At 37.0% G+C, this 15054-nt stretch overlaps 2 protein-coding genes across 7 annotated transcripts in view; both read left to right on the top strand.

Annotated features, from left to right (window-relative positions):
• Positions 1 to 520: 520 nt before the first annotated feature.
• On the top strand, positions 521 to 2795 carry kcnk7 (potassium channel, subfamily K, member 7; the record flags this gene model as incomplete). The annotated part of the gene is made up of 3 exons (XM_084109617.1): positions 521 to 857; positions 1940 to 2335; positions 2437 to 2795. 3 exons carry the CDS (start codon positions 521 to 523, stop codon positions 2793 to 2795), a joined length of 1092 nt encoding a protein of 363 aa, XP_083965743.1.
• Positions 2796 to 8789: 5994 nt separating this feature from the next.
• The window catches only part of ehbp1l1a (EH domain binding protein 1-like 1a), a 44505-nt gene continuing 38240 nt past the window's right edge, over positions 8790 to 15054 (top strand). For 5 of the 6 annotated variants that reach the window (XM_084108060.1, XM_084108059.1, XM_084108062.1 and 2 more), the window contains exon 1: positions 8798 to 9067. In XM_084108060.1, coding sequence (XP_083964186.1) covers positions 8964 to 9067 — 104 coding nt within the window. In that variant the 5' untranslated portion in view covers positions 8798 to 8963. Of the gene's footprint in view, positions 9068 to 15054 lie in introns of all 6 variants that reach the window. The other variant, XM_084108061.1, reaches the window with a different exon arrangement.

Genomic DNA, 15054 nt, shown 5'->3' with positions numbered 1-15054 from the left:
TGTATAATTATTTTGTATATATAAATACACACACATATGCATGTATATATTTAAGAAATATTTGCATGTATATACTGTATATATTTATATATAATTTATATTATATATAAATAAATATTTCTTAAATATATGCATGCAAGTGTGTATTTACATATATACAAAATAATTGTACACAGTACACACACATATATCATGTAGACACAAACTTTTATTTTGGATGCGATTAATCGCGATTAATCTTTTCCCAGCCCTATTTAAGATATAAAGTTATGTTCAGATGACAACTGGCCTGAAGTGCAATCTCACTTTTCAACCTGTTGGGGCAACCAATAAAGTTTGGTTTAGATTCTGTTGTACTTGACAGAGATGGCTGATGGTGTCACAGATGTCCGCTAAACCTGTTGCATTAAACTTTCAGTGTGGTGTTGAACTTTCCGTGTCAGAGCCCAGGTTTGGTTACACATGCAGCGCCCCATATTCTACCATCCTGAGAGAATACACAAACAAAACTAGTTTAGTAATGTCTATTTTTGCGGATAAAGCCCGGACTTTTCTGCGTGCTCACGCGTTCATCTTCATGATGATGGCGTATGGCCTGTTTATCATCCTCGGTGCTGTTGTTTTGATGATATTGGAGCAACCTGAGGAGAATTTACTCGTTCAAGAGGTCCGTGAACTAAAAGCTCTTTTTTTGACAGAGAACCCGTGTGTTGAGGAAAGCAGTTTGGACAGTTTGTTAATGAACGTGCTTTCTGCGAGTAAACGTGGCGTGGCCGCACTGAAAGCCGACAGCGTTGAATGCAACTTCGACTTTACGTCGTCGCTGTTTTTCGTCATTACCTTCCTCACGACCACAGGTGAGCAGTCAGATAGCAGTTATATGTTGGCTGGATGTTTGAAATTGAAAACTACCACTTTGAATTTATTGAACACCATTCACAAACATAAATAGTAACCGCTCTAGTCTAATATTCTAATTATCTTATCGGACGTGGACGTGGTGGACCAATGTCGTGTATTATAAACAGAATTGCCAACGTGTACAGTGGTGTTTACAACCAAGATGCGACAGTGTAGTTATTTATTTCAACATTATTTATTTATTTGTCTTTTTTCTTTCTTTATAATTTCGAACAAATTCAACCAATGCACGATATAGCCTAGTTTTGATCAAAATAAATAATTTTAAATATTAAGGTAAGTCAAGCAGTACAAAACGTGGCAACACTTTATTTTAAGTGGACGTTATGCTACTACATGTACTTAGCCTACTGTAGTCTTAGCAGTAAATTATGCATAATTACAAGTAACTGACCCTCAACCAAACCCTAACCATAACCGGAACTCTAGTAAGTAGTTAATTAATATCAGGCTACTCAGTACTTATCTAAGTACAATGTAAATATGTCACCTTAAAATAAACCAGAACATTGTTTATCTTTTAGAATTTATTTATCCTTTAGAACTTATTTTAGTGTACAGTTAACCAATGCACATATAGTTTAGTTCAAAATAATTATAAACACACAGCAGCCTATAAAACATTTGTTTGTTTATTCTTTGGAATTCTTGTTAAAAAATTGTTGAAATAAAACCCTCACATTTTTTATTCATTTAAGGATACAGTCAACTTAGCAAATGCATTATTTATTTATAGTTTATTTTTTACATTATTTATCTTTGTCTTAATATTTCAGTCCACACTCAATACAAGCTTTATCTATTTTTTAGTTTTTAATGTATGTATTTTTATATTAAATCTTAACTAAAGAATGACTGATAATCGATTTGATTTGTTTGACATTGATTTGGTCTACCAGTATGCCATACAGTGTAATTTTGGCCCTCACATTTTTTAATTTGTTGGAAAGATATCTAAATAAGAAGTCCCTGATATCTTCACACTTTATACAGTTTGCACTGTATAATTTATTTGCAGGTTATGGCACCACTGTGCCCCTTTCGGATGAGGGCCGTGTGTTCTGTGTTGTTTACTGTCTTGTGGGCATCCCATTCACCATGCTGCTGCTGTCCTGCCTCACTCGTGCCCTTCTGCCCCGGGTAACACACACTCCTATTCAGAACCTTCAAGTCTTCTGGGGACTGTCTCGCAACCATGCTGCGTTGCTGCACTGCAGTGTCCTCGCCTTTTGCACAGCGACATTGTTCTTTCTTCTACCTGCTGGTGCCCTGTGTCTGCTGGAGAACCACTGGAGTTACCTGGAGTCGCTGTATTTTTGTTTTATCTCACTCAGCACGACTGGACTGGGTGACTACCTGCCTGGGAGGACGCAAAGCCAAGCAGCACGTCAGGTGCTGGAGTTAGCAACCTCCTGTAAGTCCCAACACTTCCTTAATTAAGCATATTTTTTCTTTAATTTAAGTCAACAAACCAATGCATGATCTAATTTATTCATTTATTGAATCATCATTTAGGTTACCTGATGCTTGGGCTGATTGTCCTGCTTGTTGTTCTGGAAAGCTTCTGGGAACTCCAGCAGGTTCAAGCCATGCTGCATTTTTTCTCTGGACCAACGTGGCTGGGTGAGCTGAAGGGGGTGGGTTTGGATGAGCTTGTGCTCAGTGGGGACATGGCAGGTCCAGAAGAGGAACCTCATTACACTCTTCCGATATCCACAATCTCCCCTACTTTCTCAGACTCACCTGCCACTCCAACTGTAGAGCTGCCACCAAACTTTGACATGCCACCCATGGCGACCTCCAAAGAAAAAGTTTCCCCTTCACTAAGACCAAACTCCTCCCCAGGGGCCATTTGCATTAACGGCTCAGACTAGTCTTACAACTTGGTCATCACATTTTTTTATTTAAGACTGTTCATAACTGTTTCAAGTCAGTTATATAAAAACATACACTGGTCTAATTTGATATTAGAAAGTAAAACTCATTGTCCTTTAACTCGTAGACTAGTTATACTAGTACTTAAGACACAATCTTAACATAAGGGCTTTGTTTATTCAACCGCATCTGTGTCCATCCACTTCCACTACCACTACATAACTGATATAATGAAACTGGACATTGTAAAAAGTATAAATGATATACTGCAATGTGCCTCCATAATATGCAATACTAGCTTTAATGACTAGAAGCTGGCAAACACTAGGTGGCCCTATTTGTTTATTTTCTTCAATACTCTGGATTGTTCTGAGTGGTACATGCATTTATATTTATAATTTGTTTAATAAACAAGTTACATTTACAATGCAGATTATATGATTATAAAAAATATATATTAAAAGATTATGAATTTATTATTCATTATAAATATTTGAAAACCAATATTGTCAAACATTCTACTAGTCAAAGTTTGGGCACACTTACTCATTCTTTATTTACAGTGAGGAAAATAAGTATTTGAACACCCTGCTATTTTGCAAGTTCTCCCACTTAGAAATCATGGAGGGGTCTGAAATTGTCATCGTAGGTGCATGTCCACTGTGAGAGACATAATCTAAAAAAAAATAATCCAGAAATCACAATGTATGATTTTTTTAACTATTTATTTGTATGATACAGCTGCAAATAAGTATTTGAACACCTGAGAAAATCAATGTTAATATTTGGTAAAGTAGTCAAACTGTCGGTCAAACGTTTCCTGTAGTTTTTCACCAGGTTTGCACACACTGCAGGAGGGATTTTGGCCCACTCCTCCACACAGATCTTCTCTAGATCAGTCAGGTTTCTGAGCTGTCGCTGAGAAACACGGAGTTTGAGCTCCCTCCAAAGATTCTCTATTGGGTTTAGGTCTGGAGACTGGCTAGGCCACGCCAGAACCTTGATATGCTTCTCACAGAGCCACTCCTTGGTTATCCTGGCTGTGTGCTTCGGGTCATTGTCATGTTGGAAGACCCAGCCTCGACCCATCTTCAATGCTCTAACTGAGGGAAGGAGGTTGTTCCCCAAAATCTCGCAATACATGGCCCCGGTCATCCTCTCCTTAATACAGTGCAGTCGCCCTGTCCCATGTGCAGAAAAACACCCCCAAAGCATGATGCTACCACCCCCATGCTTCACAGTAGGGATGGTGTTCTTGGGATGGTACTCATCATTCTTCTTCCTCCAAACACGTTTAGTGGAATTATGACCAAAAAGTTATATTTTGGTCTCATCTGACCACATGACTTTCTCCCATGACTCCTCTGGATCATCCAAATGGTCATTGGCAAACTTAAGACGGGCCTTGACATGTGCTGGTTTAAGCAGGGGAACCTTCCGTGCCATGCATGATTTCAAACCATGACGTCTTAGTGTATTACCGACAGTAACCTTGGAAACGGTGGTCCCAGCTCTTTTCAGGTCATTGACCAGCTCCTCCCGTGTAGTTCTGGGCTGATTTCTCACCTTTCTTAGGATCATTGAGACCCCACGAGGTGAGATCTTGCATGGAGCCCCAGTCAGAGGGAGATTGACAGTCATGTTTAGCTTCTTCCATTTTCTAATGATTGCTCCAACAGTGGACCTTTTTTCACCAAGCTGCTTGGCAATTTCCCCGTAGCCCTCTCCAGCCTTGTGGAGGTGTACAATTTTGTCTCTAGTGTCTTTGGACAGCTCTTTGGTCTTGGCCATGTTAGTAGTTGGATTCTTACTGATTGTATGGGGTGGACAGGTGTCTTTATGCAGCTAACGACCTCAAACAGGTGCATCTAATTTAGGATAATAAATGGAGTGGAGGTGGACATTTTAAAGGCAGACTAACAGGTCTTTGAGGGTCAGAATTCTAGCTGATAGACAGGTGTTCAAATACTTATTTGCAGCTGTATCATACAAATAAATAGTTAAAAAATCATACATTGTGATTTCTGGATTTTTTTTTTTTTTGATTGTCTCTCACAGTGGACATGCACCTACGATGACAATTTCAGACCCTTCCATGATTTCCAAGTGGGAGAACTTGCAAAATAGCAGGGTGTTCAAATACTTATTTTCCTCACTGTATATGCGTTTAATTTTCAATATTTTTGAAAAAGATTAAAGTGTAATTACTGTTGAAAAGTTTGGGGTTGGTAAGAATTTTAAATGCCAACTTATTTTTTTTCTCATATTATGGGAGTCAATGGTGCCCCATTACTGTTTGGTTACAAACATTCTTCAAAATATCTTTCTTTGCGTTCAACAGAACAAAGACATTTTTACAAGTTTGGAACAACCTGAGGGTGAGTAAATGATGACAGAATTTTCATTTTTGGGTGAACTATCCCTTTGGTATTTATTTGATCACATTCTGCCTCTTAAAATAAATCTATTCAAATTGCGATGTTCGTGTTTAACATGTTGTTCTTCATAGTTACAACAGGGAGCAGGTGTGTGTGTGTCTTTGTGTGGGATGGTGACTCAGAATCTGTGCCCAGCACTGCCTCTCCTCTGCCAGTCTGACATAAACACACTCTGCAAATGAGGTCATACACTCCTATTATGGTCTTCAGTCATTTACTGTCCAACTCTGCAGTAGCCTACTTGTGCTCTGTGTGAGTGTGAGTGTGTGTGTGTGTGTGTGAGAGCCCTTTAAAGGCCTGTTTGAGGGTCAAGACTTGGTTTTAGGGATAAAGTTATAATTAGGTTAAGGGTAGGTTTAGGGTGAGGGTTCGGGTTAGGCACTTAGTTGTGATGGGTAAGGTTAGGGTAAGCGGCTAGAGATTGCATTGTGTCAATGAATGTCCTCATAAAGATAGATGTACAAGAGTGTGTGTGTGTGTGTGTGTGTGTGTGTGTGTGTGTGTTGCATATAGGCCAGGACTGAAGTAAAGCTGGTGCAGTGCTGGGTAATAAAACATCAACCCATTTTTAGTCACTTTTGTTTTCACACAGTTGTTTAATAAGCTGTCATTTTAAGACCCAAGAAAGGTTAAAAATACCAAATGCATATAGGATAAAAATAGAAAATGATTAAGATTGCATCCCCTCAAATTATCCTAATGGCAGAACTGCTGACATCTGTTAACAAACACAGTACACGAGTCCTTGACCGTAAGAGGCGTGACGTGAACTTCCCAGAGGAGTTGCAGAAATGATAGGGGTTTCCCCACTTGTTTACTGTGAGGGCCATGAAGCATAAACATTTTCCTAAACCTGCCGGCCTCAAACGTTTTAAACCCTCTGCAGTTCTTTGAACGAGGTACAGCGCTCATTAAATCAAACTTTTAACATTCAAATGGCGTTATCACATTTTTCACCAATGTAGCTTGCCTGTATATTCATATGACCTTTTTACCATAGTGTCTAATGGTTTCACACCGTCAACTGCTCTTTCATTCAGATTGACAGTCAGCAGGTGTTACATGCACGTCTATATTTACCATGGTGGTTTAAATGTAATCTCTGATCTTGAACAGATGGAGTAACATTACCACAATGTAGTTTTCCACTCCTAGAGAGAGAGATGTATTTCAAAAGATCATGAAATGTTACTTTCCTGTGAAATGAAGGTCATGGTCAAACTGTGCTCTCTTAGAATGCTACATATGAGAGATTGGACATCAGGACTGTGGGTTTGTGGCAAGTCTCAAATGTCCTCCCTAAAAATAAAAATAAAGATTCAGCAGAGAAGTATGTAATAGTACAGATCAGTTTTTGATCAGTTTCTTAATTGTTCAATTCAGTTACTTTGGCAGATTCAATTGAAGCACAAGATGCTCTTTGGATCATTGGATCATCTCGGGCGCTGCTCTTATTGAATCTCATTTAATGAAATGGTCAGAGTCTGCTGAGAAATTAAGAAATTCATGCTGCACTCAAATCGTTATGCTGATAATATCATTAGTACACAGTTCAAAAGTTTGGGAGTCAGTAAGATGTTTCTCTTTTTAAGTGAAATGTCTTATGACCAATATTACTGCTGTTACAGTAAAGCTGAATTTTCAGCATCATTACTCCAGTCTTCAGTGTCACATGATCCTTCACAAATCATTCTAATATGATGATTTTCTGCTCAAGAAACATTTCTGATTATTATCAATGTTGAAAAAAATAGTTTGCGAAAACTATTTTTCAGGATTCTTTAATGAATAGAAATATAAAAAACTACATTTATTTGAAATGGCCATTTTTGGTAACAATGCAAATGTCTTAACCATCACTTTTGATCAATTTAATTCCCAAACTTTTGAACGGTAGTGTAGCCTACATATTATAAATCGTGATCTTCACGGCTGAAATGGTTAAAGGATGGAAATGTGCTGTATTTTAAGAAATGTATACCAATGGCACTCTGGTTTGTTTAGGTTTGTCTTTTTTTAGAACGTTTCCTGCAGTTGGTACTTGGGCATGGAGAGGTCAATGCTACAGGAAAACAGGAAATACTGAGACAACGACACGCTCAATTAACAGGAAGTGTACAGCTGTGAGCAGGAACCTTATTCGTGATCGTGTGAGTTTTCATCTCTCTCTTCCCTTTCCCTATCCATCTTTCATCGCTCTGTTATTCTTGGATTGATGAACAAATTAAACTGACTTAATTAATCTGTTGTCATATCCCAGAAAGGACGTCAGAAGAGAAATTGCTCATAGAACAAGTTAACCGCACCAACTTGCACCCTATTTTGGCATGCTTTATATTAGGCGTTTTGGATTGAGGATCTCATTGGATTAATTTGGGGCATCATTTTCAATGATTGCGACAATGCAGAGCTTCAGAGATTTTTATCTTGCTTGACGTGCAAAGATTGGTTTTGGACTTGGCACACTTGCCAAAGCTTATCTAAGCTCTGATCGGCAGGGTAAGTTTGAGCCTGCCCACTCACATTGATCTAGAATCAGCCCAGATCATGATGTCTGCTAAACTGATCTCAGGTCATCATAATAACTTAACATCAGGGTACCTGCTGCACAATATATCTTCTGTTTTTGCCACACCTAAACATTGTTCAAACAGTATGACTGTGCTGTGCTGAACAAGACCTCTAACAGTCAACTGTATCAGATATAGAAGTAATGCAAAATAATATTTCACTCTTGTAATTAACATTAGTAAGCGTTTTTTTGCTGCTCACAAATGGTGACCTTTAACCTTCAACAGAGTGTTTTGAATAGCCCTGCCAACCTCCATTCTCTTCAACAAGACAAACTGCTTCCCACGGCAAAGTAAGAAAGCACAATGAAATATTACTTCACCTTACCCAGTAGGGGAGATCTGTGCTATCTATCACGCGAGCACATGTTTTGCTCCTCTTAATATTTTTTATATTTCATTTAACATGCATGGCAGTGCATTGGAACCCCATGGCAATAAACAGCCTAATTTTCTTTTCAGACTGTGAAACAGTAAAACAATTTATATATATAATGTTTCACATAAATTATTATGTTTATAGTATCATTTGTACACTATACAGTTTAACATTTTGTGAAACAGAAAAATAATTATTAAGCACAAAACAATCCATGAGGGTATCTTTTGGCCACTTCTATAGGCTATATTAATAGTTTACTGTTTACCCTTTGAGTTTGCAGGCCAGAATTCCCGGAAGGAGTTTGAAAGCAACTTGCAAAACTGCATATACAGCAAACAATCATTTCTGTAATTGTACTTTTGAATCAAAACCTCAGCCCTATTATATTAATATGCCTATCAAAAGGGCTACAATAATAGTGCAATAATGCTGTTTTTCAAAACATAACACTTGGATAAGCCAGTTGGATAAATGACTGAATAATGGCCTAATGGTGACCCAGCGTTTCTGCTCTCCCAGCCACTCTTCCATGGGAGTGCAGGATATGTCAGTTCATCGCAAGTGTCTGGTTATGTTTCCTCTGATCTGTCGGCGCTTATCTTCACTTTGACATTTGGAGCATGTGTGTGTGTGTGTGTAGTCTATGAGGCGGCGGTGGCGCACGGAGCTGCCATCCCTGACATCGGGGCTAGGCGAAGTGACACAGCAATTCCCACGATGTCTTTTTAATTCACCAGTCTCTTCTGTGAGGAATCGTCTAATTCAAGTGCTGTAATCATGACATCGGTTTGGAAGAGACTTCAGCGCGCTGGAAAAAGAGCGTCGAAGTTTCAGTTTGCCGCGTCCTTTCAAGAACTCACCGTAGAGTGCACTAAGAAGTGGTAAGAAATGCGATTTTTCTTTTCATTGTCATCTATTGTTGTTATAAATGCATAATAAATACAGTATCACGTGTTTAACGTTTCTTTTAAAGTCTGACGTAGCCGCAGTGACACCAGTTAAGCGATATAGCCTACGCGACGCTATAAAATTAGAACGCAACGCTCCCATTATAAACAACGAGGCTCGAGCGTTTGCATGGTGTAGTTTACCGAGTGGTATGGTTAGTTAAAGTTAAAACATAAACGGTATCAGAGGGCTTGTTTACTCTGCCAATCACTTTTTTTGTAGTAGTAACGTTAGTGAGCTTTGTTATGAGTCACCTATATACCTTCGCTTACTTCCGTTTTACTTTCAGTTCTCCGGTTCCACTTGATGCGCAGCGCATCTTCAAGGACAGTCATTCGCAGCTTCATTAGACACTGTTGATGCATGTTTTTGCTGATAGGAGGGTCCTGCAAATGTTGATAAATTTAGCTCAGAGCACTTACCACAGCCATGTGCCTATTTCACTATTTAAAAAATGATCTTTCTCAAATTTACTAGCTTTTAAATTGAAACTCTTAGCACTCAGCTGCAAGGCATTTGCTCAACTGTTGATTTAAACCGTTTTAAAGGGTTTTCCTTTACTATCCTGTCCAGTTTGTTCATTAAGAGCAGTTTATTTTTTGTCTAAAACTATTTTCAAGCATAGAAATACATGATTTTAGATCATAAGATCTTTGAGATTTAGTAAGATAAACTCCAAGATGAAGATAAAGTCAAGTGACGTTAGATTGGCAGTGTGACAAGTCCAAAATGACCTTGCATTTAGGTCTATGTCTCAATATGTTGTGATAGTGTCCTTTTATTTGTTAAATGCGTTGAGATTATTTCAGATTCAGGTTAATGAACTAAAACTGAACCCCCCCGCCTCCCCGAACAAGCAACATCATTTAATGTGCATTAGCATCATGACAGTGGATTATTCGGTAATCGATATGCCATTAAAATAATGATTGTTGAAGGATAATCATATTTATAAACAGTAGCCTATTGATGTGATCCTCCAACACAGACAGGAAACTGTCATTTTTATTTAGTTAGAGGCAGTAAGGAAAGAAATCATTATATTATTATTATATCATAAACATTATTCATTATTTGTCATATAATGTTCTTGTTCTCTGCAACAGATAATTTCCCAAAAGCAACTAGTTTCCAGGTCTTACCTTATCATGTGCAAGTCCATACTCTACATTTCATCATACAGTCTGTGTTAAGAAAAATGTGGCTAGCTTAGAAGAATTTGTAGTATGTGGAATGACTGGATTTGAATGATTAGAAAGTATGTCAACGTTTTTTTTATTTAATTTGGTTTTTTGATGGAAAAATATGCATCAAGCCATAGAAAGCATAAAGGGATGTTGTAGCATATGTTGTAGACATGCCTTTATTGTTGGCAGAAGCAAGTCCACTTTGAGACTCTACACTGCATGTTGTCTTTTTTTGACAGTTGACACATATTTTATACATTACCGCTCAGATGTTTTGGTTTGGTAAGATTTTGTTTTTGAACTCTGTTGCTCACCAAGGCTGTATTTATTGTATCAAAAATATAAACCAAAAAAAAAAAAAAAGTAATATTGAGAAATAATATTGCAATTTAAAATACCTGTTTTACATTTGAATATATTTTAAATGTAATGTATTCCTGTGATGCAAAGCTGAATTTTCAGCATCATTACTCCAGTCTTCAGTGTCATTCAAATATGCTGATTTGCTTCTCAAGAAACATTTCTTATTATTATCAATGTTGAAAATAGGAGTGCTGCTTAATATTTTTTGCGGAAACCGTGATTCTTTCAGGATAATTTGATGAATAGAAACCTTAAAAGAACTGCAATTATGTGGAATAGAAGACTTTATTGTCACTTTTTTCTGTCACTCCATTCCATGCTGAATAAAAGTAGTTTCTTTAAATAAATAAAAACATACTAACATTAATAATAGTGTATTTTATGGAACATTGAATAATATTAGCATATTTCAGTATAGGGGGAGACCTGGGATGAAAGTAACACCATTTGTTTGAGCATCGGTAACTCGGTGGTGGTTTGTGCTATATCTCTCAAAATTTGGTAAATGGTAGCCACATTTGTCAGCTATGAATATAACTCTCTTGGACATGTACAACACAATCACAAATTATGTGAGTTAATGTCAAACTAGTGGGGTGAGTTGGAACACAGGCTGGAGAAGTTGTAACAATGAGAGCTAATTTGCTGAAATAAGATCCACACAATCTAAAATTATGCAAGAATGTTATTGAAGAATAAGTTTTGAATCAAGTACAATGTTTTTTGTTACTTTAAATTGCTCATTGTATTTCTTTAAGGACTTTAAATTTAGCACAAAACAATTGCCATGTGTGTTTGTGTGTGTGCTGTATTCCTGTCACATAAGTTCGCTCACTAGCTATGTTGCCATCCACCTATTTTATGTGAATTTTAGGGAAATCGCATTAAAAATGCCGAGATGTGCATACATTCTAAAAATGTGCACAAAAAATGTATGTGTATGTGCTCAATTGAGGCGAATAATCCTAGTATCTGATAAGAAAGACATGATGCAAACTATGATGGAAACATATACTACATAAATTCCTCAATGCACAACAAAAAACTTATGTGATTTTTGTCTTAACAGGGGATGTGATTGACACTGGAATCATCATAAGGGGTTGGTTGTAACATTTTAATGAACTGTTACAACTATCCCCACCCCTAACAGCCATAACTTATTGTAACTTACCTGTATTAGCATGGATTTGAAGCATGGGCATGAATCCAAAGCATCAAATTAAACTAGAGAAAAGCTACTTCAGATGCAAGTCAAATAACTGTATCTACAATGCAATGATTGCTAAGCAAAAAATAATCTTCATAAAATTTGAAAAATCTGTTTTTTTGTTCATAAAATGTACAATGTTGCTCACAGTAACATGCTACTTCTCATGCGAGCTCAAAAAAGTTATGTGAGCGTCTAATATTGATGGCATCTCCACAGCTCTTTTCTGACTTGTCAAACTGAGTGTTACACTGACCCTGTGTTACTTACAACACTCGGCGGTCCCCCTCCCCCCCCCATTCATCAATGCAGGAGATTGGATAGATTTGACTAGCTGCTGTGCTGATGTCATCTGACTTCTGTGGCCATTGACAGTGTGTCTTGTGTAGTCACATGACTTAGTGACTCCACAACTGACCTCAGAACAGCTGTTCGATTCTATCAGTTAAATGACTCGGCTATGAATGTTAAATGTGGTCAGTGTTACAAGACTGTCTACAACTGAAACAGTCTCTGTAAGTTGATCTTAGTGAACATTAAAAAAAGAATATGTGTAACAGTTATGCACTTAAGTTTAAACATTGCACCATCGAATACCTGAAATGTAAAAAGTGGGCATTAACTTGATTCCCGTCTTATGCAGTTTTATAAAGGTAGCACACAGTGCTTCAGCAGCTTTATATCAATCCATGTGCCATTTCCCTGTCTATTTCTGTTAACCCCATGACTGTCACCACGTCGCTTGGCCTCTTGCATCCATTCACACAGCTGTTGCTGACACTGACCTGCAATACGAGACCCAGAGGCCCATGATTATCTCCCTCCACCTTTCCTTTCCTTTATTATGACTTCAAAAACAACGTTAACATGCGTAGACAGTCTACTGTCCATCGTCTGGTTTTCATCAGTTTGAGGAAATTATTTTATAAAAACACGTTATGTCCCTTTTATTTGTCTGATCAGCACTTTTCCAGGTGTGCTATTGAGTGATAGATGAAACAGGTGGGTTGCATGGGATGCCTGGAAACGGTTCTTTCAGGCAAATCCCGTAGCTGATATCCCAAGATTAAAGGAACGGCCTGACTGATATGAGATTTGCATAACTGCATAGTCATTTGCATGTAAATAGTGTATGGTTGGTCATAGTTTGTACTTTTGCAGTAATGATTCAAACAAAATCAACATTGTTTCACTTTTTTCATATGTTCAAAACTAGTACTCAAGCATTGCTTTTGAGAAATAGATCAAAGGTAATTTGGCAAAAAAACAAAACAGAAAAAGTGGTAAAAAATGAGACACAGGAACCAAAAACACTTCCATGAGGAAATGGCGTAGAAGTTAAACAGCTAATCTAAAAATGTTAGTGTAAAGAGAGACCACACCCTCCATTCAGAGAGAAAGAGAGAGAGAGAGAGGGTAAAGTAGAGCAAGTCTCAGGTTATGCTTCCCACAATCACGCTTAAAGGAAACCCACCTCACACCTCAGTCACTGTAGCTTACAATTAACTTGCACTTCTCTTTTGAAAAGGTAATATTTTAATTGGGAATAAAAGTCAATATATTTATTGTTATTACTAATTTATTTTTGCCTGATGTCCATTTATAATGTTAGTTTTAAGGTTGTTTTTTTTGCATCAATTTATGCAAATCAGGAATCAGAAAAAAATATTGTTAATCTCTGATTTTAATCATACAGAATAGGTATTGTTGGCGTTTAAATGTGGGCGGCCAACTATTCATCTGTCTGATGTCAAAGTTGTGGAAGAATTGAATGAAGCATTGTTTCAATAAATGGTCTAGTTGAACTAGGGAGAAAGGTTTGAGATGAAAATAACAGTGTTTTCTTAGTACAATGAACTCTTTTATCCTCAAGATATGACCCTTCTAATTTATTTGTTTCGTTATATGCTGTGTTGCTTTGGAATTTTGGAATGATCATATTTTGAAGGGGTAGTTCACCCGAAAAGGAAAAAAATTGTCATACACCCTCATGTCATTACAAACCTTTTTTGTTCATATTCGAAACACAAATAAAGATCTTTTAAATGAAATCTGACTGATTTCTGTCCCTCCAATGACAGCTACACAACTACAGATGGTGCCCAACCAGAATGCCTATTACCGCCGCGCCAGCCGCCGCGGCGAAATCACCGCGGCGAAAATAAGCCAGCCGCATTTCAAAGTCGTTCCCGAAATGACCGCCAGGTGGCGCAAAGGGACATTGTGCAAATCAGCAGCAATTGCCGTATTTTAAAATGTAAGTGGGTTAAATATAAAACCCTAAGCCTAATAGGCATATTTTTCATATATATAAATAGGCCTATAAGGCTACAACAGAATAGAACTAAAGATAGAATCAATTTTAGAACTGAAAAAATAGAATCAAAAGTTAAAAATAGAGACGATATTAGGAGCAATGACGCTAAATATTTTTACTATTCTATTGAGGAATTAGATAAATGAAGAGCTCTCGTGAGCGATACAATTGCATAGTAATTTATAGTGATTTCAAAAGCAGTCCTTAAAAAAAAAAATACATGGAGTAGTGTGGCATAAATTTTGAGAGATTACGCGGAACGCGTTTTAGTTAAGATCCTGGTTTCAATGCCCTTAATCTATATTGGCTTGGCTACTGCTTTAAAAAAATGACACAACGCGTTTTGAGATTGTTTTGAATTAAACATTGAAGTTTAAAATGTAGTGTTTTGGCACACCAGGCCGAGTGGCGTTACGCATTGTTCAAAAATCAGGTTTTATTCTGGCATGTTGAATTGGCGTTAGAATTTTTTTTTTTTTGATTTATTAGATTTAGATTTTAGATTTCGTTAGATTTATTTTTTCTCATAACAGCTAAAATAACTTAATATATGCCTTGTCTTAATATGACCTACTTAATATAGGCAATAGGCATATAATAGCCTATATAATAAATTAGCAAAACTTGGCCACTAAATATTTAATTTTCAATTATTTGAATTATCACAATTAAAGTTTTAATTTTATTAAATTGAACAAGCGCAACAATCAGCATTTAATCAAATATTCTAAAAGATGTATTATTAATAATAATGTTATTTCAACATAATATTTCGTTATATCATAATATCGTTTTGTCGACATAATATGTGTGCGTGCAACAAGCAAGATGTGTATTTGTAAA

Source organism: Abramis brama (assembly GCF_963993115.1).
Source record: "Abramis brama genome assembly, chromosome: 3".
In the NCBI taxonomy this organism is placed as follows: Eukaryota; Metazoa; Chordata; class Actinopteri; order Cypriniformes; family Leuciscidae; genus Abramis; species Abramis brama.
Note: the sequence above shows the minus strand (reverse complement) of the source record. Positions and strands in the feature narration are given on the sequence as shown.